General features: G+C 35.7%; 1 protein-coding gene across 4 annotated transcripts in view; it reads right to left on the minus strand.

The window, feature by feature from the left end:
* Eaat2 (Excitatory amino acid transporter 2) overlaps positions 1–25,055 on the minus strand; it is a 68,981-nt gene that overhangs the window by 19,926 nt on the left and 24,000 nt on the right. For 3 of the 4 annotated variants that reach the window (XM_073971175.1, XM_073971176.1, XM_073971177.1), the window contains exon 3: positions 10,016–10,195. In XM_073971175.1, the coding sequence (XP_073827276.1) occupies positions 10,016–10,195 (180 nt within the window). Of the gene's footprint in view, positions 1–10,015; positions 12,005–25,055 lie in introns of those variants that run through there. The other variant, XM_073971178.1, reaches the window with a different exon arrangement.

Here is a 25,055-nt window from a genome sequence, read left to right on the forward strand (position 1 = left end):
TCGTCGTAATTATAATGTCATTGCAAAGGGTTAGTGAAAATGACATGCCAAAACATTAGTGGAAATGACATCCCAAAGCATTGGTGAAAATGACATGTCAAAGCATTGGTGTAAATGACATGCTTTGGATCCAAAAATGAATTGCATCTTTTGGTGTCCACGCTCATATAAAATTCAACGATGAAGATGCTAAAAAGATGACATGCCAGATCACTTGCACACATGATTGAATGGTAACTTTGGCATCGAACATTTTGCTGGGCTGCAATTCAATTGCCACTATCTAGGAAAAAAATCTCCGTCCCTGAAGCTTGCCACATTGCGTTGGTTGCAATGTTTTGCGGAATAATCGCTGACTGAACAAATTGATAGCCCCATATTTTGATGCTCCCACGAGGATAAGTACCTAATAAATAATTTGTCCTGGCAATCTGATCCAAGAGATTGATCAGATCACCTTCCTATCACCGCCTTCTTTAACTAAAATAAATATGGGGAAGATGATTGGAAAGTGTTCAGAGAAAAAAATTATATAAAAATTTATCAAATTTCCCAGCGGAGTCGACGAGATTAGAAAATGAGCGTTTTGAATTTGAACTGAAGACCCTCTTGAAGTCAACATTCTAATATTAGATCGAGTAGAAGCGGAAAAAATAACCAGAACACCTATAGCAATGCAACATTGACACAGAATTGAGTAAATTGTGAGCAACGAATAAATCACTCTTGAATCCGGAAGATGATACTTTCAGAGGCGTAAGAGATCCGATGACATACCATGTTTGAAACTTTTGTTAATATATATTTGTGAACGCCAGTCCTTTGTGGAATTTAAAAATAAGAAATATAAGACCCAAGACGAGGTGATTTCTACGGAAGTGTTCAACCTTTACCTTTCTGAAATCCCACACTCTGCAGACGGCATAGAGATAGAAAGGTATACCAAGATTATATCCTTATGACAAAAAATAAATGCCAATTTTTCATAGCACCATTGAAAAATTTTTCAGAAAATCATTTCGCGAAAAACTAGAAACATAATTTTTTCTGCGTTTGATATGGAACATCATAGACCGTAATCCCGAAATGGTTGAAAACGTCGATTCATTTGTTTTGGGATAATAGATTATAACAATTAGGTATTTTATTCTGGTGATGTGGAGTGTATGTGGCATGTTAAATATACATATTTAAATATATGGTAACATGGGGCGCCTTCGCCACTGGGGCGGGTACGCCATCGCCGATTTTCTCGCAAAATACAGGTGCTAGAAAAATCCGTTAAAGGCAAAATTGTGAGTTTAATGAAGATCTATCATCTCCCAAAAGTTGGCAGTTGTGTCATAAGTATGATAGCGGACGCACGCGGTTTCGTGTTTTAGGGGTATTGGGAAAATAATTATGGTAGATGCTTTTTGTGATATCTTCTTTATCTTTTGTGATATCAAAAACATATTTTATACCGTTAGAAGACAACTACTGAAGAATAGAAATCCCAATAATTTGCATGAAAAAAGCAATAACAAATGTCAATATATTCATATTATGAGATATGTTGGGGGTGGGGCGCCTACGCCATGATAAGTTTGTGGTGGGTAATGTCAGAAATTTGTCATGTTTAACTTCAATTCTTTATGCCATAGATATACCACACTATAATGTGAAGTTAAAATCAAATAGTATCATAAACGTATCTTGTTTTGGTTATATTATGATTTTTGTGCCTAAATTCAAGGAACCTATTCAATTAACGGCTAGAATCGGTTACTTTTTGGGAATTTTAGAATCATTTTTGATTTTTCAATAGAAAACATTTTCCTTTTCCGCATAATGTTGATATTTAAGGAAAAAGTATGGTAAATTACAGTTTTAGAGTCCGTTGGAAAATGTTCAATATCGATGGCGAAGCTGCCCCATGGGTGGGGAGGCTTCGCCACTTTTTAGACATTTTGTAAATTCTCAAAAATAATATTTCTAAAACAAAATTATAACCACTTATATATCAAAACTTATAGTCAAGATACGCTAATATTTGTACCAAAAATAATATTTGAAAAAACTTTAACGGTGTCGATATGAGAACATTTTGAAAAAAAACGTGGCGAAGGCGCCCCATGTTACCATATATCTACATTTTGTTCTTCCATCTGAGAGGATACGAAAATATCCGCAACTTAATCTAGTGCCACACTGTTGACCACATGGACAGCTGAAATGAGACTCTACTCTAATTGGTCGATAGCTTCATAATTTCGACCACTAACTACCCCAAGATATAGCATGTTTCTGTTAAAGCCACAGCAATTTGCTACAAGATCAAAAGTAGGAACAAGGTCCGCAGTCGCTGGCCGGAAGCACTTGGCGTGCTGGCAAAGAGATCTTGTTGACCTCTTACAAAGCAAAATGCCGGTCTGTGGTAAAATATACGGCGCCAGTATGGCAGGAACATTTTAGCACTACGCAGTGATGGAATATTCAAACCTGAATGTCGCCCTGAGGACTTCAGTAGATTTCCACCTCAGTGAACCATGATTCATGATAGACGAACATATTACCAGTGCATCAGCAAAACAAGATTATGTCGATACAGTACCTGATTGGATGTTACGCCATGAGAATCCGTGCCGTACTTGGAGATCACCCCCATCTATCACAGCAGAAAAACTTCAGCTGGCAAGGTAAACGGAAGTGGTTTTAGACCAATTAAGATTCAAACGATGCAGCCACCAAAATTCGTATCGGGTCCGAATTCATAGCACGGTACCCAACTAGGGCTGGCAAATCATCGATGGAAATATCGATATTATCGATACTTAATTTCTTACGCCAATATAGATGAATAGTTTTTTATATCGATATTATCGACAATTTTGACATCACTAAAAACGGCCGTAGAAATAAGCCACAATTTTTTTAAAACAACAAATTGCAGAAACAGGCGCGATTGATTCTATATACATATAAGCTGTTTGTGTAAACGAATAAAAATATTTCATAAAGTTTTATACAAGCTTAAAGAAAATGCCTTGGATGGTATCGGATCGGATGGAATAGGAGCGAGCTGGGCCGCCACCACCAACATCAGCTCAAGCACCGAGGAGGTTAATGAAGAAGTTACCTTGAAATTTAACGCCAACTTTTGTGCAAGATGATGGGAATGTTTGAGGTGTACAACAATTTGATGGGATAGCTGCTGTATGAATGCAATAGCGGGCGGATTTGGTGGACAAATCAACACGGACACCTTGGAAGTTGATTACAACGACTAAGACGAGAACGGTGGCCAACAAGTTCATAAAGTTTGGCAAGTTTTGACGGTAAAGGGTTTCAGGTACGAACTTTATCGTAACTCAAGTGGAACAAGGCAAAACGGCTTTTCCTTTGAATTCAGTACCACGTCCAGTTGTAACGATGGGGGAGGGGGAGAGAGGGCCTTCCATACAAAGATTTCGCAAATGTTGGTGGAGCTGAGCTCATGATACCGAATAGAGGGATTTAACAGTATACCAAGAATATGAAGAGCGTTATGGCGGTCCATATCACTTTCTCTCGGAATTGGGTCTTGAGTTCAGGTTTGACAGTTTCTGGAGGTGTACTGAAGAATTAAGAATTATTAAAACTGTTTCTTTAATTTTTGTTAACTATTCTCCGCAATCGCACACTTGAACTACCGACGTTTTAAAATTGATTTTACAACTATATTTGTCGGTCATTTCGAAATCTAAATAAATAGGAGTGGCAAATCCACGATATTTTAAAACGAAAATATCGAAAAAATCGAATGGGGCTGATATCGATAGTTTGCCAGCTCTATACCCAACACATGTCATGCATTTACATTAAGGCCGCACAACACGCAACATTTGTTTAACTGCCCAGCTAAATCTACTCATTTGTCTCCTGATTCTTTTAGTAGTTGACCGAAAAAATATTATTAGTTAAAAGTACCGCAAGGTGAACCTATCCTCGAACTGCCTTTAACTGCACATAATCGAACATTTTGAACTTACGATATGCAAAGTTTCGGCTAAATCGGACACTCAATTCGAAGTTATCGGGCGTATAGGTTATTTAAGTTGGTGCCGGCAGGGATTTTTAGAGTATGAACAATTCTACCGTTGCAATATCAGACAGATAGATTGCAGATATCAGACAAATTTCAGGGTGAAAGGTTTTTGTCCCCATGATTCAGATTTCAGACATACGGACGGACGCACAGATGGACAATGTTGTGTCGACCAGGGTTTCGGAGTCGAGCCATTTTTCCTTCGACTCCGACTCCGACTCCAGGCCAGTTTTTTGTCACGACTCCGACTCCGGAGTCGACTCCGAGGGTAATTTCCTATACCACTAAAAATTAATAAAATTTGCTAAATTTTTCAACTTTTCCTTTACTAGGACCCTATATGATTATGTGTTCTTTTCTCTAAGACAATTTGTAATGCAATGCGATGTAAAATTGATGTTCCGTATTGAATCTGCTGTATCTTATATCAAAAAGAACAACAACAACAGAAAGAATATAGAAAGTTTCAGTAGATTTTGCCGAAATATATGTACGAGTATACCCTCCGATTATCAATTTAAAACAAAAACAAGTAGAACTGACGAGTTTGATTAAATATTTTTTGTACGGACGCACAGAGGGGAAACATAGGCATAAAGTTGCTCAAAACTCAAAATATGAAAATAATTTTTTTATGAAAAAATGTTGATAAACGGCAACCAGACTCTTTTCTACATTTGCTATAACCATCCTCGACTTTGTAAGATTAACCAATCCAATGCAGCAGTCGATTGAACTCAGCCTTACTGAAAACAAAAAGTAAATTTTCGAAAACTAACTAAATTAGGTGAACATTAAAATGAAATTATCCTCTTTATGAAAATTGTTTATGATCATTTTTAAGATTACTACAATTTCAATATTGAAAAAGTCTATTTCCCCGTCGTTTTCCGACCATAGTTTCTTCTAATATTTTATGCGATTGAGCCTCAAATATCAGATTCAATCATAAAAAATTGCGCATATTTGCGCCATTCCGAAAAAATCTAATTTTTCTCAACTAAAATATGAAATATATTTATATGGAATTGAAAGGTTTACTCACACTAAATTTTGCTCCGCGTTATAACCGGGGCTCTAATTTATCAAACTAAACCAACACCTATCAAATATGTTTGCATTATTCAGAAACATTCACGGCTTTTCTCATGTGAATTGAGAAAAATTTTATTTAAGTAAATTTCAAAAAATAAAATTTGGAATGAAATATATGTACATATATGGGACTATATATACATCTGTACTGATTTGTTTGAAAATTGGCTCAATGTTTTTTAAGGCTAGTTCAGGTTGCATGTGTCAAATTTCAGTGATTTTGGTGCATTATTATCTCATATCAGATGCGAATATATATGGAAGCTGCATCCAAATCTGGACCGATTTTCATTATTTTCTATAGGATTAATCCTTGTGCAGAAGATATGCTTTGTGAAAAATATTATATCAATCGAAGTATAAATGAGCTTTCTAGGACTTTTGATCAACTTTTAACACAAATTTCCCCTCTGTGGGACGGGTCACATATCTTTTTCGTTTTATTTTGTCGAAATATGAAGATGGGTATGCCAACAGTAATTTGTTACTTACAGATTTTACGAAAGCGAAATTTTGACTTCTACAGTTCCCTTTTTTTAAATGCATATTTTTTAATTCGTTTCGCTTAAATACACGATTATTATGTTCTTAATGATCCCACAAAAACATATGCTGATCGGTTTATTCGTTTTCGAGCTTCAGTGGTCACCGCAAACTGCTTTAGTAAAAACAGTGTTTCGTAGGTGGCCATTTGTCAGAAAACTGTGCAATATTCTTTAAAAAAAAAAAAAAATTCTGAAAGTAGCTCAAGGTATTATAAATCAGATGAAAACAATATCTTTTGGAAAAAATTGGTAGATTACTTGTAAAAATTCATGAAAAATTTCATTTTTCGTGCACAATAAGTGACCATAACCCCTTAATTGTGGACAAAATAAACTTATAATACTTTTTCCACATTATATTATATTGTCATCTAAATCTGAAAAGTGTGCAAAGTTTTACTTCGATTGGTCAACTGCAACCGCTTTAAAAATCAGTTACCAGATTTGAAAAGGGGGTTAAGTTAGACACCGTAAAAACACTGTAAGAATGGTCCAATATTGGTTTTGATTTCATATTCGTGTATTGTCATCCAATTCTGAAATGTGTGCAAATTTTAAGTTCGATTGGTCAACTGCAACTGTGTGAAAAATTAGTTACCAGATTTGAAAAGCAAATTAGATAAAACACTGTAAAACAGTGTAAAAATGGACCAATATTGGTTTTGATTTCATATTCGTGTATTGTCTTCCAAATCAAGTTAAATAAAACACTGTAAACACTGTAATAATAAAAAAAAAAATAAAAACTCTTTTGATAAATGTAGAAAAAAACATTTTGCCCGGAGTCGGAGTCGAGCTTTTTTCACGACTCCAGACTCCGACTCCGACTCCAGCAAAATTTGCTAGACTCCGACTCCAGACTCCGACTCCGACTCCGACTCCGCAGCCCTGGTGTCGACATGGAATTTTAAGAATATGCATACTTTATAGGAACTCCGACGAATATTTCAAAGTGTTACAAACGGAATGGCAAATATAACGATGTCCCTCTGTCCGCGTTTCAGAAAATTTGTTTGTTAAAATCCATAAATTAAAATCCCGTTTAAAGGTTTGAAAGGTTTAAAATTTGATTGTCCTACAAACTCTCATAATAATAAAAACAAATAAAAAAGTACTAGTCGGCTTTGCCGACAGAGATACACCCTCACTCTGTGTTGATTGAAACTTTCATCTATTGACAATATTGAATTGAATAACAGTTGCGAAACCAACATCCTTTTCCCAATAATTTCATATCTTGGAGGTTTCCAAATTTTGTGGACTTTTTTTGGACTATGAACTTGCCGACAAAATATATATTTGGATTAAAGCTCAAAAGTTTTGCTCCTCCGTACCTTAAGGAATGTATTTGCATAGTCCATTTTGGAAGTCAGTTCTTTTCATTTCAGTTGATCACCGTATAATTTAGAGCTTTTGGACCACTATATCAGGAAGCATGGACTTGCCCAAGAAAATACACAAGCAGTAGCAACGGTCTAATATCCCAAAGGATCTTCGAACTGAACCTTAACTGCATTTAAACAAAAATGTTGAACTTTTGTGGGTGAGGTACCCTAAGGAGAAGATCGATATGGACCATTTTCAAAGTTTAACTACGTTTGGACCTAATATTAGGGAATCCAAAGTTTGGATCAAATCGCTTGCTCCATCCAAGAGATAAAGCGTATAACATTTTAGTGACTTTTCTAAATTTGTTGGGGAGGTATCGGAATGTGTGGAACGATATTACCCATCTTCCAACTTTAAATAAGTTTGGACAAAATATTACGAAGTCCGAATTTTGGACCGAATCGGCTAGGCTTCAGCCGAGAGTTATCGTGCGCTTCAGTCACTAAACATGGTACCATAGGGGGTTTTCTGCAGCTTTCGGCCTATTTCCTCAGGTAGTATGGAGTTGTCCCTGAAAAACTTGCACGGTCATATGGGAGACAGCGAATACAAGTTGTTGCAAAAATATAAAAGTTATTAGAGAGTAAGCCACAAACTGCACTTTTCCGAAATTTTGTGTGGGAAGTACTGAAAGAGTGGACCGATTTGGGGCATATCGGTCCACTCTGTGTCTCACAGAAATATTACGATGTGCAAATTAAGCACCAAATCGGTTACTAATCATGGTAATCGTGCACATAAACTAAGTTTGGACAAAATATCATTTGATCCGTTGGAGAGTTGCCGTGCACTCCAGACACTACATATGGTGCCATAGGGGTTTTTTTTACAGCTTTTGGGTCATTTTCTCAGGAAGGATGGACTTGCCCCTGAAAAAAACTTGTACCGTCGTAATGGGGGCAGCAAATAAAAGTTGTTGCAGAAAGTATTGAAACGATCCGAGAGCAGGCCTTAAACTGCACTTCTATAAAATTATATGTGGCAAGTACCAGAAGAAGTGGGCCGATAGAGTCCATATTGCAACCTCATATATGCCAGGTAGAAATATTACGATGTATAAAGTGTGCACCATTTCGCTTACCGCCTTCGAGAGTTATCGTGCGCATAATTTTAGCGAAAAAATCGGTTCATACGTTCCAGGGTTATCTTGCGCTCCATTTAGACAAACGGACAAAGGACGAAATCGCAATTGTCTGAAATGGATTTCGATCAAACATACATGGGGTTCGATGAGGCTTATTTTTATACCCTCAGCATTTATGCTAACGAGGGTAAATACAATTTTATACGAAATAATGGTTTTAGACCCCAAGTATGTTTGGACGAAATGTGTTTCAGACAATTTGGAATTGATTTAGCCATGTCCGTCCATCTGTCTGTCTGGCTGGCTGGTGCGCACGATAACTCTCGAACGGAGCAACCGATTCGGTCCAAAATTTCGCTTTCGTAATATTTTGCCCAAACTTAGTTTAAGTTCGAAAATGGGTTATATCGGTCCACTCCTTCTGGTACCTCCCCCACAAAAGTTCGAAAATGTTGTGCGCACGATAACTCTTGAAGGGAGTAACCGATTTGGCCCACACTTTGTACATCGTGAAAGCTCTACCGGACTTAGATAGAGTTCCAATACGGACTCAATCGGTTCACTCCTTCGGGTACCTCCCACACAAAATTTCGGAAAAGTTCAGTTTAGAACCTGCTCTAGAATCGCTTTGATGTTTGTTGTAACAACTTGTATTCGCTGTCGCCCATACGACGGTACAAGTTTTATAAGGGGCAAGTCCATACTTCCTGAGAAAATAGCCTGAAAGGTGCAAAAACCCCTATGACACCGTGTGTAGTGGTTGGAGCGCATGATAAATCTCGAACGGATCTGCAAATTCGGTCCAAAATTTGGCCTTCGTAATATTTTGTCCAAACATAGTTTAATTTCGACGATAAACCATATCGGTCCACTCCTTCAGGTACCTCCCTCACAAAAGTTCAAAAATGTTCGGAAATTTTCAGCCAGTTTGGTGGAATATTAAGGCCACAACCTTCAAAATACCGGAAATACGGAAGTACCGTTCTGTGGGGGCTATACTTAGGCGTGGACCTGTATCGACAAGTTTCTGGGGGAAAGTTTAATATCCCCAAGGAAGACTATGTACCAAATTTCACCCATTTCGGTGTGTTAATGAGTGTAAAACCTTCAAAATACCGAAAATCGGGTGGTACAGTTCTAAGAGGGCTATATGAAAGCGTGGACCTATACCAACAAATTTTTTATGGAACATTTAAAACCCAAATGAAGACCAAATACTAAATTTCAGCTATTTCGGTGGATTATTTTGGAAACAACCTTCAAATGCCGAAAATCGGGAGGTACCGTTCTATGAGGTCTCTATGAAGGCGTGGACCTATACCGGCAAATTTCTGGGGGCAAGGTTTAATACCCCCATCGAAGACTAAGTACCAAATGTCACCCATTTCGATGTGATAATGAGGCTAAAACCTTCAAAATACCGAAAATCGAGTGGTACCGTTCTATGGGGGCTATATCAAAACGTGGACCGATATAGCCCATTTGCAATACCAAATATCCTAGGAGTAATAGAAGCTTCTACACCAAATTACAAACCTCCATCTTTAAAATTGCGAGCTATATCTTGATTTCAACAGACGGACAGACGGACATGGTTATATCGACTTATAATTTTACCCTGATCAAGAATGTTACAAACAGAATCACAAATTTAATTATACCCTCCATATTATGGTGGAGGGCATAAAGATCCAAGCTTAAGGTTGGCCTTATGCTTCCCAAAAAATACTTCGCCACAAAATCCACATTGAGAGCTATCTGATTAAATCAGTACTGATCCTTGGAAAAATATGTATGTATGTATATATTCAATATAAATTCAAGTTATCTACTTACCCAATGTTACGCCCAGCAAAACACCCGACAGCGTTACCAGCAACATCAGGTTCTCACTCAGCCACTTGCGTATGCCTTTTAGCTCGCGAGGAGCTTCACAGCGTTCGGTAGTTTTGGGCGGTAACTCCGAACCGTTGACGGTGGTAGAATTTGGTGGACCCATTTTGGCAAAAAGATAATCTGAAAATTGTTCAGATTTTTCCATTTCAAAAGTTCCCAATAAAAGAACGAAAATGAGTAATCAGAGAACTTAAAGGTAACCAAAGAACGTGAACGAAGTAGTTCGAAGAAAACCAATGATTAATTTTTGGTCGTTTATTTGTTGGGTGGGTGGTTTGTTCAGTGCGCCTAACGGCGTCAACGGGCAGTATAAGTTCGTTTGTTTATTTGTGTGTTTTTCTTGAGACCAAAAGTGTTGGAGAAAGCAGAGGAGATGTTTGCTAAGCTCTTTATTTTCTGTTGTGGTTGTACAGATGATTGCTGTTCAAAGCAGATACAGACAGGTGTAAATATGTACGGGAAATGCAAACACAAATTGAGAGCTCTGTTGTGGATTTGCTTGTTGCTGTTGTTCTTGTTGGCGTTAATAAAAATCTTGTTGAGAGATTGGCCTCAAGGGCTTCTCTGTGCAGGTGGTGGTGGAGCTGTTCTTTTGGTTTGTTGGCTATATCTTTTGTTGTAGTTTTTCTTTTTTCCAGAGGGTTAATGCAGGTGCACCTATTTAAGAGGATTTTGTTTTTTGCAATTTTGTGGATGAATATTTATTTTTCGCTTTTGTTTTAAATTTTACTGGTCATGTTTCCCAGAGAGGAATATTTTAAAACGAGGGAGGAGAACACATTAAAATTGGTCTCTGTGTGTGTGTCTGTATTTTCAAATTCTTTCTTTTTAGGGACCTTCTACAAGTTTGATGTTTTATGTGACTACTGTTGGTGTTTGTGTTGTTGTTGTTGTTGCAGTTGTTATACGACACTACTCTTTCCTCAATTATATTATTGATTTTTTAAATATTTTATATTAAATTTCAATATATTGATTAAGTACTCCATTGATATGGGTTTATAAAACATTGAATGGGTGTATCCAGGAAATGCGTTTGACAGGAAGTCTCCAATGAATTCCCAGTTATAGGCGCCGCTGCCAAATAGAGAGCTGTTGCTGCTGCTGTTTCGGCCCCTCGCCAGTCGTCTGCTACCGATGGGGAGTGGTTTTGCGTTTATTTTCCAAATATTTTGGCCACAGACATGGATTATTCTTATCCTTGCGATTAAGAAATTTGTTTAGGGGCTCCGTTGTTGGGGTAATTGAACGAACTTTTTTAATGAATTGAATTTTACAGTTGCGGCTTAACGTTAACGCCTAAAGTTCTTTATTGTGACAAATGCGATTTAATAAAATTCAATAAAAATATTTTCGTTTTGATGATTTGCGATCTGTTTTTTTGGCTTGATTTGATTATGTCTCGTTTATGGATAAATTCGTTTATTCAGTCTTTACGGCCAAGGATGTTGATTTGCACACAAAAATATTTAATTTTTTTTCAAAAATGCTTTTGACTTAAATCTCTATCTAGATTGGTCTGGCCGATTGCAGTTTAGAATCTGTGTCAAGTCCTTGCAAAAGTGGATGCGTGCGTGCACCCACAATCAACTCGTTTTTTGCCTGTCTCAGTGGTCTTTGTATACACAAGATTTCTTTTCCGTCTTTTGGCAAAAGATGGGCGTTGCACTTCAGAATTTTTTTTAAGAACTTTGAAACTTTTAACACTTTTTCAATAAACTACAATTTTAATAATTATCTTCTTTATTCGCAAATCCGTTTTTTCACAAAGGATTTCCCCGAAACTTCCTTTGCTATATGTATTTCCTTTTTCTTTGTTATACAGAAGCACTGTTTTTCTTTATTTCCGGTTTTCCGCTAAGTTCTGGTTGTAATCCGTCCGAACTGTTCAACACTTGGCCAATGTTCAACAATATTTGTCTCCAGACTGTCTCTTGTTAACGCTATTTATTGGATTTCCTACAGTAGCTGTGTCAGGATGTGTGTGTTTGTACTCTCTGATATAAATGTTCTCTCCTATTTACTGCGTTCTCAAATACCACTAGAAATTTATTATAGCACATGTGCCATAATTTATTGTTGTTGCTAGTGGAAATAAACAAAAGTTACGATATGACAATAGGGAAGTTATTTGAAGCTAATATAGAAACACGTTTAAACGGGTGAAGACTACATGATACCCTACGTCCCATGCATGTATGTATGTAGGCACATCAAATCAAACTTTGGAATTAAAAAAAGTATTAAAACATACATATGTAGCCAAAGATAGCAGGTGAGGGCGCGGCGTTCTCATCACGTAAAATATATTATATTTATACCCTCAGCAGTTATGCTAACGAAGGTATATACTTTCATACGGGCAAAATGTGCCTGATTGATGATTTAGCCGTCTGTCTGGCTGGTTGGAGCGCACGATAACTCTGAAACGGATCAACCGATTCAGTCCAAAATTTGGCTTTTGTAATATTTTGCCCAAACTTAGTTTAAGTTCGAAAATCGGTTATATCGGTCCACTCCTTCCTGTACCTCCCCCACAAAAGTTCGACAATGTTCGGAACATTTAGGCGCACGATAACTCTTAAAGGGAGTGACCGATTTGCATACTTTGAACATCGTGAAATTTCTATTAGGCCTAGATAGGGTTCCAACATAGACTCAATCGGTTCAATCCTTCGGGTAGCTCCCACACAAAAGTTCAGTTTAGGGCCTGCTCTCGAATCGCTTTGATGTTTGCTTTAACAACTTGTATTTACTCTCCCCTATACGGTACAAGTTTCATCAATGGCAAGTCCATACTTCCTGAGAAAATAGCCTGAAAGTTGCAAAAAAAAACCCCTACGACACCGTGTGTAGTGGTTGGTTCGCAAGATAACTCTCGAAAGGATCTGCCGATTCGGTGCAAAATTTGACCTTCTTAATATTTTGTCCAAACATAGTTTAAGTTCGAAGACAAGCCATATCGGTTCAGGTACCTCCCTCACTAAAGTTCAAAAATGTTCGGAAAACTTGTGCGCACGATATAGATCAGATTCGAATATTAACTATATTTGTCATCTCATTTTGGTACCTCCCACACAAACTTTCGGATACGTTCATTTTAAGGCCTGTTCTCGAATCACTTTGATTTTTGTTGAAGCAACTTGCATTCGCTGCCTCAACTACGACGATAAAAGTTTTTCCTGGAGAAAGTTCATACTTCTTGAGAAAAGAGCCCGAAAGGTGTAAAAAACCCCTGTGGCACCATATGTAATGGCTGGAGAGCACGATAACTCTCGAACTGATCAACCGATGTGGTCCAAAATTTGGCCTTCGTCATAATTTGTCCAAGCTTAGTTTCAATTCGAAGATGTGCAATACCGGTCCTCAACTTCCGGTACTTCCCCCAATTTTTATCGATCTCCTAATATTTTATCCAAACTTAGTTTTACTTCTAAAATGGCCAATATCGGTCCTCTCCTTACGGTTCCTCCCCCACAAGTGCAGAACAGACCCTAAGTTCGAAGAGCCTTTGGAAATGTATACCGATGCTGTTCGTTGTGGTCCTGTTTACAGCAATATTATGTTTGCCGTGGACAAGTCTATTAAAAATATATGATTCCCAGTATAAGATCCATTTCCATAATGGACAATGTCGGTCCATCCCTTTAAGTACCTTCTCCTTAATACTTTAAAACTTAAATCCTAATCCACATTTGTTCGACAAGTTCAAATGCCCAAAAAGTGCCAACAATTTCTGAAAGGACCCTAAATACATTCGATCTGTCCGTAGATGAAAGTTTCAATTCGCATAGGCTGAGGTTATATCTATGTCGGCAAAGCCGACTGATACTTTTTTACTTGTTTTGTAAATTAATTAATGGAGGAAAAAACTGTCGAGAAGGTATTATAGTCATTAACCAAACTTTGTCCTCGTTATATACCGAAATAAATAGTTAATCGTAATGTAAAGATATGTATATGTTTCATCTGCTTCTATATTTTTTCCAATCGATTAGTTGTCAATGAGAGCCTTACCTAAAATTTTCCGAGCGACATTTTTGCAGAACATTTCCAAGCTGAAAAAGTCATCTTGTGGTACATTTATATCGGCTCTTAACATAAAGGACAAAAAGGACATTAAAGGAAGCGAGCTAGAAGATGGAAGTGTTCTACGAAAGTGTTCCATCTCATCTCAAAAATAAGCTAAAGCAACAGTGAACAAAGAAATAACGCTAATTCCTGATGCCATTTTTAGTTAATGCAGTTTGAGAGCAGTTCAAGGATCGTTTGCAATTTTTTTAACCAAAATCCTTCTTGTGGTTCCGTTTACAGCAATTGTGGGTAGATCATACTGACTGGGATAATTATCCTGAGGCTGCAAAACCCACGGCCACCAACTATGTTTCTTACATGGAGTCCTCTATTTGGTCTAATCTTTACACATCCTAATCATTCTTCCAAACTTACGTCATATTCGAAGTTAGACTATATGGTTCCAAACATTTTAAACTTTATTATACGTTTGTTTTGGAAAAAATCATGTAACACCGCGAAATATTGGTCGTAGACCACAAATGTGGTATACCAATTTTCATATCTCCACGAGATATAGCGATTTTGAGATGTGTGTTCATCTGTCAGTCTGTCCATTACAAATTGTAATCAAACTCTAGGCCGCAATTATGGACCGATCGTCACGAAATTTTGCATGGAAGTTAGGTTCAGACAAGAATAGCACCCATTGTTGTTGGTGATGATCGTGAAATTTTGGTTTGCTGAAAGCTAATTCCCAGGTGTAGTGGTGTAGGGTATCACATGGTCGGCCCCGACCGACTATAGCCTTGACTTACTTGTTATACCCTCAGCTTTAGGCTATCCCAAGTATTTTGGATGAACTTCGTTTCAGACAATTTGGAGTCGATTGGAGTCGATATGGCCCATCTTCGAACTTAATCTAAGTTTGGACAAAATATTACGATACCCAAAATTTGGTTCGAATCGGCTGATCCTTTCGAGAGTTATCGTGCGCACCAGCCAGACAGACAGACGGACAGACATGGCTAGTCTGGCATGCTCCAGAGTAGGAAAACCATCAAGTTTGGTTGTTTTGGCTAAAGATGGAATAATAAAAAATTTCGTGCATGAATTGGCTTTAAAGGATTGATTGTTTAAAATATATATCAAAATTAAATATATTAATATATACATATCCAGGTAATTGGTCACAAAATGTTAAAAATGTAACAAGACATGTTGGTTTGGTGTTTGTAAACTTAATTGTAGTTTCATAATAAAGATCACATAAAAATGCATTTTAAGCAAGTTTAAATTTTTTAAAGCATAATATTCCTTAAAATTAAAAGGACGAAGAAAAAACTACGGGCCAGCAACGCGGACCGGGTCCTCTAGTATACATATAAAAATGATTTAAATTAATTTAAAGTGTTTAATTACACTGTGCAACACTGAAAATGCAAACAACTTCTAGTGGGCATTTTATGAAAGTACATATTAAGACTACAAAACCCCTAGTTTGATTTCGTGTTTTTAGATCGGGTTTGGATTTTATGGTTTCATCTATACCGGGCTAAAAAGACCCTTTTTTAATTGATTCGTGCTTTATCTCAGAAACTAAAAAGTATTTTGCTTTGCGGTCTTCAGCAATATTGTAGTCCTAAAGTAGTAGAACTTATATGTCTGACATACGAACTACGAAAAACCGCATATAGCGCATCAAAATTGATAAAATATAGGAAAGAATACATAATTTTTGGAATTATAGACTGTAACTGCCAAACAATTGAGAGTTGAACCAAGTAGCCTTTCACAAAAATTTTCCAAATAATGTCCTTAGCAATTCTTCAGAATATTCTGAAACTGTAAAACACTTATTTCATGTTGTTTAGGCGGTATTTCATATCATACTTTCTAAAAAAACATATTTCAAACAACGTTCACACAGGCTGTTTATTCTCATATTTGAAATTTCAATGTATTGTTGATATACACTGTGTGTAATTTTTTGAGTCATGTTTTATTAACCATATTCTGACTCCACAATGTGATAGGACACCAAAAATGAGAAGACACGTGTCTCGCCACCTATCAAACTTCATCTGCAAGGTAAAAATCGCCATGGTCAAATTTCTTTTAAAATTTTTCTCAAGTTTTGTTATACAGCTATCAAACCGATCAAATTTGAAGTAAACAACCGACTACAAAAATGTACCTCAGATTCCAATAAATATCTTTCTAGAACATACGAACCCTGAAGGAACAGGAAAGTTGTTTATTGATGGCTTTGCTACACTATTGTAGTTGACTGTTTTCTTGAATTTTTAACGGTTTAATATCTATGGAGCAGAAGCCGAGAAAAGAGGATAAAAATCGCAATTGTTTTGCTATTTTGACTATTAAGATCTGTTCCTTCAGGGTTTGTATATTCTAGAAAGATGTTTATTGAGATCTAAGGTACATTTTTGTAGTTGGTTGTTTGCTTCAAATTTGATCGGTTTGAAAGCTGTATAACAAAACTTGAGAAAAATTGTAAAAGAAATTTGACCATGGCGATTTTGACCTTGCAGATGAAGTTTGATAGGTTATATGTGTTCACATTTTTTGTTCTTTAAGACAAGAGCTACAACTTTGCCTTCGAGATAAATTCAAATTTCCTAACGGTTTGGAAGATATAGTCTTGACTAAATGACCCTTTTTTCATCAAAGCCTCAAACCTTTGGAGACCTATAACCGCGAAAGTTGATCAGATAGGGAAAAACGACGAGACACGTTCTTCTCATTTTTGGTGTTCTATCACACTGCGGTGTCAGAATATCGTTAATAATTTTCGTGTTGCACAGTGATATTTATCAAACTGTCTTTGAATAATATGCTAGAAACAACGCGATAGAGGCATTTTACAACAACGATATGTTCTGAAGAGTTGTGTATTACATTCCAGTGAATACATTTCCCAAAGATAACATTAAGAAAAATTTGACTGTTTTGGAGATACGCTGCGAAATATATACAAATCACGAAAATTTTAGATATATTATAAAATTTGAGTCAATAAATTATGTTATTCGTGTTCATTGTGTTTCTAAATACATTCTTCTTGTTCTTATCTACAAGTTTGCTGCGGATGTCATGGAAAGAATCGTATTGGTTTCACAGATATAGCCCCGATTTTCTTTAAAAAGTCAATATTTAGCCATGTTTACATAGATAGGGCCATAAAATCCGAACCAGATCTAACAAAATCCAATGAGTGTTTTTGTCTATTGCGTCTGTACTTCCATAAAAACCGCATATGAAATTGTTTACACAAAATTACCTTGAAAATATTGCACAGTGTTATAAATACACTTAAAACTAAAAAATAATTTTTAATGATGGAATCTCTCAAATAAAACGTTTGTATTTGTATTAAAAATTGTGACAATGTTAAACGGCAAGCGTTTTAATTGAGAGATTCCATCATGAAAAATTGTTTTCTAGTTTTAAGTGCATTTATAAATAAACATTGTAACTTAAGTTTGTTAATTATTTCTTATTTTTATCTTTTTGGAAAATATTTTTTTGACCATTTTTGACCATAACCAAATTACAGTCAATTTAGGGCGAAAATGTAGATAAAAACTTTAAATTGCCTGTAATCGAGTGGTACCGTTATTTGGGGTCTACACCAAAATCAGACCCATGTCCACAATTTTTGGTGGGGGAGTTTCAGTACAATTGGGAACTCCAAATGCCAAGTTACAACCATTTCGGACAAAAAAATAAGACAAAATCCTCAAAACAGCTGAAATCGGGTGGTACCGCTATATGGGGGCTATAGGAAAAAATGGACCCATATTGGTTTTGATGTCATGTTCATGTATTGTCATCCAAATCTGAAATATGCGCAAAGTTTCAGTTCGATTGGTCAACTGCAACTATGCTAAAAATAAGTTACTAGATTTGAACTAAATGGACAGAAAATCAAGTTAAATCACTGTAATATACGACAATCTTTTCGTCACTTTATTGAAATCTATAACATTATAAATAATTGTTGATTTTATTATACTTCCATAGCTCGTGCACTATAATGATAATAATACCAGCAATGATCTGGCTCAAATCAAAGTATTTTGTTTCCTCTCTACAAACCAACGATAAAACGAATATTTAATTTAATTTCTCCACACAATATAGGCAAATACCACGATATTATTGTTTGAAACTATGAACAAATAGATAGTTTAGAAACATATACATACCCACAAGTATTTAATCATATATGTATGTATATAATAATATTTTGTTTATCAATTGAAAATAATTTCCTCGTTATAATGAAATTAGAGCTACAAGCATTTGTGTGAGTTATAACTCTAATAGTCATTGAAAAAAAGAATCAATGAGGGGAAAATTGTTTTACAGGAACCCTAACTGGTGTTGTTGGATTCAGAAGAAAAGAAGAATATGAATGAATGGTCATGAAAATCCTGGGTTTGTAAATATACCCCATAATAACATTTCACATCAAGGTTTTTAAAAAAACCTTTATGTACATATATTTAACAAAAAGTGTATTGTTAAGCCAAAGGCCATGGCACAAATACCAAGGTAGTGGTGTCACACCAGCTGTTCGAATATGAAATGTCAAATTCCTTCATAAAAAAATATTTTTGTGTAATTTCCCCAACAACATAAAGAAAATTTTGACAAAACATATTCAAAATTTTACGATACCACTACCTAGGTAATTGTGCCATGGGCAAGGCTAAATAAATCGTAGTTAAAATTATACATATTTAACTCGAAGTATGTCAAAATAACAGAAAACCAGCCATTCTCATATCCTAATGATTCTAATTTCCTTTTCAATTATATTGCCATTGATATCGGCTACTAGTCACACTAATGACCTATAATTTTGCGTCTAACTAATGACACAAAAAAGAATGACAACAAACAAAAAACGTCAAAGATGTACGTAGAATGTGTGTAGAACTAGGAAAGAAAGCCACGGGCCATGGGAAGTTAAAGGTCAAACGCGTGGCAAAAAGTCCACAACAATGATTAGTACAACATTAAAATTATGGGGGGATATAAATAATAATGAACAATGATAAATTCGATAAGTAGCTTAGACTTATCGCTTATAATAACAAATTAATTTAATAAAATACAACATTATTTTGAGAGTTAATGTGGGACTGCGACATATTGAGAAGGTCATAAATTAAATTTACAAAAAAAAAGTTAGTTTCAGTAGAAGGTTGGTAAGGGAGATAAGTAAGACGATTAGACTATGGAAATCCGTATAAGCCAGGATATGTATAGCCTTTTGTGGTCAAAAGCTAATTCGTAGCATGACATTTGTAAATGACCGAGAAAGGTAAATGAACTTTTATATACAATTTGTATTCGGCATGTATTCTAAGACATTAGAAGAAAGAATTTTAAATAAACGGAAAACAATTAATTATATATTTAATCATTCTTCATAGAGTTGACGTCAAGAAAATAATGGTTCATGACGCCATTACTATTTTCAACAAAAAATATATTTAATTGGTAATTGCTCGATTTCGAAAGGAAACTCTGAACAACAAATATGTGTTAGGCCGGGGCGATTTGAAACCCTTAATGGGCCCTTCGCGTTTCTGATTCCTGGGATTGAACTGAGCAAAAAAGTCTACTTGACCATATGTCTACGATGAAAATCGAGCCTCCCGATCTTGACTTTAAGTTGTTTATCTACGTTTTTTTGACATTTTGGCATATAACATCCAAACCATAAAGATTTTCGAGCCAACACAAAGACAAAAGTCTGAAAAAGCCCACAAAAAACCTGTAACTGAATTTCTCATAATTTTCAAATATATAATGTTTTTTTTTTTTGTTTTGTTCAATATTTATTTTGAAAATTGTGAGAAATTCAGTTATAGGGTTTTTGTGGACTTTTTCAGACTTAAACCACTATAACTTAGCCATTTGTTAACCGATTTAAAACAATAATAGCTTATTCAAAGGATATTATTCACCCCGTTGTGGAAATAAGATATGCCCTTTTAAATTTGAAAATATAAGAAACCCAGATTTTCACTACTTTTACCTTTATACAAAAATAAAACGAAGTGGCCCAAACTAACTAAAGGCATTTTCGTTCTCCATGGATCCCAACACGATGGAATTTTGCATCAGAACGCTTGAATATTTTTCTGGTCAACTTTTGTAGCACAGTGCCATTTATCGACATTTTCCGAAAAGTTTGCACTTTCTCAAGACCAAAACTGCCTGAAAATCGTTCCAATGCTTTTGCGATGTATTGCAGAGTTCTTAACTACTGTCTTGGCTACAAATGTTGTCTTTGTCTTGCCTAGAAAATCTCAATGGTTTGGCTGTTATATGCCAAGATGTCAAAAAAACGTAGATAAAAACTTAAGGTCAAAATCGGGAGGCTCGATTTTCATCGAAAACATATGGTCCAGTAGACTTTTTTGCTCAGTTCAATCCCAGGAATCAGAAACGCAAAGGACCTATTAAGGTTGTTTTCCTTCCACACATATCGCCCCGGCCTAATGTAAGTACATACCTATATGAAATGTTTTTCTTATGACGTTTTGTAGGCATTAACATGCATATGGTGTGATTAAACATGTATGTAATTACTCGCCCATTATATTTATTTCAATTTAAAATTTGTCATATGTGAAATGATTTTAATAGAAAAGGGACGACCTATTCGACAGAACAAAAATAAATTCTAAACAGTCGATTCTTTTTATAGAATGAATGACCATAATCTAAGAATATAGTCCATATATATTAAGTATTGTTAATGAATTCCTTTAACAAATTTAAATGGTCATTTCAAGGAATGCCGCAATTAGTTTAAATTTATAACACGTGGATTGTGAACAACCAACGAAAACTTTGAGCCAAAACAAGAGAAAAATTTAAATTACAATATTAATTAACAAATAAAAGCAGACAAACATTTTAATTGAAATGTGCTAATACATGGTTAGCCTATTTTGGGTAAAATAAAATATTGAATTTTGAGTATAAGGGAAAAGTAGGAAAGGCTGCAATAGGACGGGACTGACCACATGATAACCTACACCAATACCCATGGGCACTACAATTCATTGGAATTTTAATTTCATGACTAAGGAATTGGAAACATCGCACATAAGTTTCAATCAGGAAATTTTTGGCCAAACCCTATTTTTGAAGTTTCGAAATTTTAATTTTTTTTTTGCGCAGAATAAAAAAAAGCACATCAAGTCATCTGAAAATAATTAGTTTTTGTAAATAACGTTAGTATTCGTTGATTGGCGCAGTACCAAAGTTGACACTTTTTTATGTAAAAATAAACAAGTAAAGAAGTATCAGTCGGCTTTGCCGACAGAGATATACCCTCAGCCTGTGAATATTGAAACAATTTTTTCCCAAAATACGTATGTATTTAGGGGGTTTTAAAATTTTTGGGCGTTTGAACCGACAAAAATGTTGATAAGGATTAAAGATCAAAAGTTTTTCGGAGGAGATACTAGAAGGAATGGATCGACATTGACCGTTATGGAAGTGGATCTTCAGCCACAACATATGGTGCCATAGGGGGTTTTTACACTATACGGGCTGTTTGCTCAAGAAGTATGGACTTGCCCATAAAAAACTTTTACCATCGTAATTGAGGCAGCGAATGCAAGTTGCTTCAACAAAAATCAAAGTGATTCGTTATTAGGTCATAAAGTGAATTTTGTGTGAATTTTCACTTTGAGACCTGCTCTCGAATCATTTTAGTTATTGTTGAAATAACTTGCATTCGCTGTCTCAATTACGACAGTAAAAGTTTTTTCAGGGGCAAGTCCATACGTCTTGAGAAAACATCCCAAAAGTTGTAAAAAACCCCTATGGCTTCATATGTAGTGGCTGGGGAGTTTGAACCGAATACAGCGTTCGTCTACACTTTGGATATTGCAATATTTCTTCGAATATTAGATGAAATTCGAAGATGGTGCTTATAGTCCACTCCTTTCGGTACCTCCCCCACAAAAGTCCGAAAATATTCGCTAAAATGGTACGCGCGATTTCTCATAGACGAAGCAACCGATTTGGTCCAAAATGTGGATCTTTAAATATTGTCGAGACTTAGTTTATGGGCCCTATCTGTCCAATCCTTGTGTGGTTAAGGGTCTGTTTGAGGATCCTTTGGACATTTTTCCGAAGGGTTTCCTAGTGGTCCTGTTTACAGCGATATTATGTTTTTCGTAGGCTAGTGTGATAAAAAAGCTCTATCTATCGATATCCCCTCAAATTTTTGAGCTTTAATCCTATCCATACTTTTGTCGGTTCATACGCCCAAAATTTTGAAACCCCCCCTTTAATACATTTTTTTTTTTTTGGGAAAAAAATATTTCAGTCCACACAGGCAGAGGGTATATCTCTGGCGGCAAAGCCGACTGATACTTTTTTACTTGTTTTAAAGAATTGTTCTACTAAATTTGCGGTAACTTGATATTTCGGATTCTGAATGACACAAAACATCGATGTCTCATTTCTATTGAGCCTTGTCTAAAAAATGAATTATATCCAGTTGGCATATTTCACTTCTCCTAGAAAAAGCCTTGATTTCGCGGAAGAGTTAATACTTTCATAAACGATACGAAACTATTTTTTCAATTTTATTTCAATTAAACCCTTGGTTCTTATTTATACCCTCAGCCTTTAAGCTAAAAAGGGTATATACTAGGGTGGGGCGATTTGAACACTATCACGGACGCCTGGAGTTTCTGATTCTCGGGACTGTAGTGAGCAAAAAGGTCTACTAGACCATATGTCTAAAGTGAAAATCGATCCCCCGGATTTTGACTTGAAGATTTTCCTGGGTTTTTGGATTTTTGGCATATAACAGCCAAACCATTGAAATTTTCGGTCCAAAGCACAGGTGAAAATTGTAGCCAAGACAATAATTAAGAACTCTCTAGTACATCTCTAAAGCATTGGAATACTCCTTCAGGCAGACGGAAAATATCGATAAATGACACTGTGCTACAAAATGGAACTAAAAGTCAATGGGTGGAAAATTCCTTTTGGAGATGGAAGCCCTTGGTGAGTGTACTAAGAACCCAAAACGAAATCTTCACCATAGGTCAAGAGATATCACGTGATTAATGGATTAATTATGGCCCCTTAATTTGTGAAAATTTAGCTCTATATCTCTGTTTAGCGTTATTGTAGCTTCATATTGAGATTACATCTCTTCAGTCAAATCGAATGACGAATCTTTTTCTAGAATATTTCGTCCCTCTAACTCAATTCCTTCCATGTCCTCTTCCTCCTTTCTTTACTGAACCGTAGTAAAAGTACCACAACACGAGGTTTTACAGCATCCAAATATTCTAGAAAAATTTTGTTCAGACGATTTTAGGTACGGTTCTCCTTGATGACTAATCGATATTTCCCCGTTTTCATGGTCCTTTTTAACATTTACCCGGTTTTTGTTCAGAAAACAATGTTTGTTTTTATGTATATTCGTTATTGGTTTGTGGTGCTTCTAAAATACTTACCATAAATAGGTCTTGTAATGACGAACACGTTAAAATTTATAGGAGGATAGATCCGGTTATCTAAATTTTTGAACCGAATACTCTGACACTAAAACCGATTTTTTAAACGGTTTTAAGTGACCTATTAACCGTATATGTATATCATTAGAAAGCTAATAAAATTGTCAATCACATGACGGCAAGTAGCTGATTACAACTTTGCTGCGTCCGATGCTAAAACAAAAAACCGTTTTCTTGAACCGAAAATATCACTGCGCGTAAACATGAAAATCCAAGTTTGGGTGTGAAAATTTCTTTTTAGCGATGAAGTCGATTAAGATGATATTATAAATCTGGAAAGACAGTAATGCCATAGGTCAAACTTCTGACTTATGGCGAGATAAATTTGTGTTATGTTGTTTTTTGTCATGCACTTAAGGTTCATCAAGAATGAATTAATTTCTCCATATCTTAGAAGTTTGACCTATGGCATTACTGTCTTTCCAGATTTATAATATCATCTTAATCGACTTTTTTGGTCAGAGGCTGAGGGTATTTCTCCGTCAGCACAGCTGACTGATACTTTCTTACTTGTTTTCTTCTAAAAATACACTCCTTCTCTCTCCTTTTCGCCCGGTATTTTTCTGTGTCACTTCGTGTGGCTAATGACGGTAAGGTTTCATTGTACGCAGCAATTATTTCCAATTGCGCTTCCTCACTTTCGGGGCAATGAGTGAGTAAGTGAGTAAGTAAAGCGGACCTGTTTTCTGCTACCTGTTTTGTTTATAGCCTCGCAACGTCTAGCTTTCACACTTTTGCTGCCACTTTAAGACGAATGAGACCTTGGCTGCCACGAGGTCGTTAAGACCCACACCTATTTTTAACAATATCGCTGATTGTGGCTGTATACAAAATAGAGAATAGGTTCCATAATCCCAGCTAGCATTTGGAAGATTGTTTTTTTCAAAAATCACATTGCGGAGTCTTTTTAGAGTCCTTTTGGTGATCAACAATTGATTAAGTCGCTTGTATGATCAGAAAGGGACTTGAAAGTGACTCCCTGTAATGATTAATAAGAGTTCAATTTAAAATACAACAACAAATGTGTAGCAATCACAAATAAATCATTCAGGCGTTTAAAATGTGACTATTTTTTCGTTATTTATTGTCACATTTCCTGTAGAGGGTCATATAAGTAAGGCAGAATTACTTTGACAAAACTGATTTTGTCTTAAAATACACAACGATAGCCGTATCGGCAAAAAATCAAATATTAATACCTAAAACGACAAACAATTATGGAATTATATCTACTATATCTGCACGAAATTTAATTCATTTCTCCTAGGTAAGCACATATGTATATGGCAAAAATTTTTACATGACAAATAATTGTTGATAATTTGTTTGATGTTGTCAAATGCTTTCCAAATTTATTGTAATAAACAAATCAT

This window comes from Musca autumnalis, unplaced genomic scaffold (assembly GCF_047663935.1).
Source record: "Musca autumnalis isolate F117 unplaced genomic scaffold, ASM4766393v1 scaffold_2, whole genome shotgun sequence".
In the NCBI taxonomy this organism is placed as follows: Eukaryota; Metazoa; Arthropoda; class Insecta; order Diptera; family Muscidae; genus Musca; species Musca autumnalis.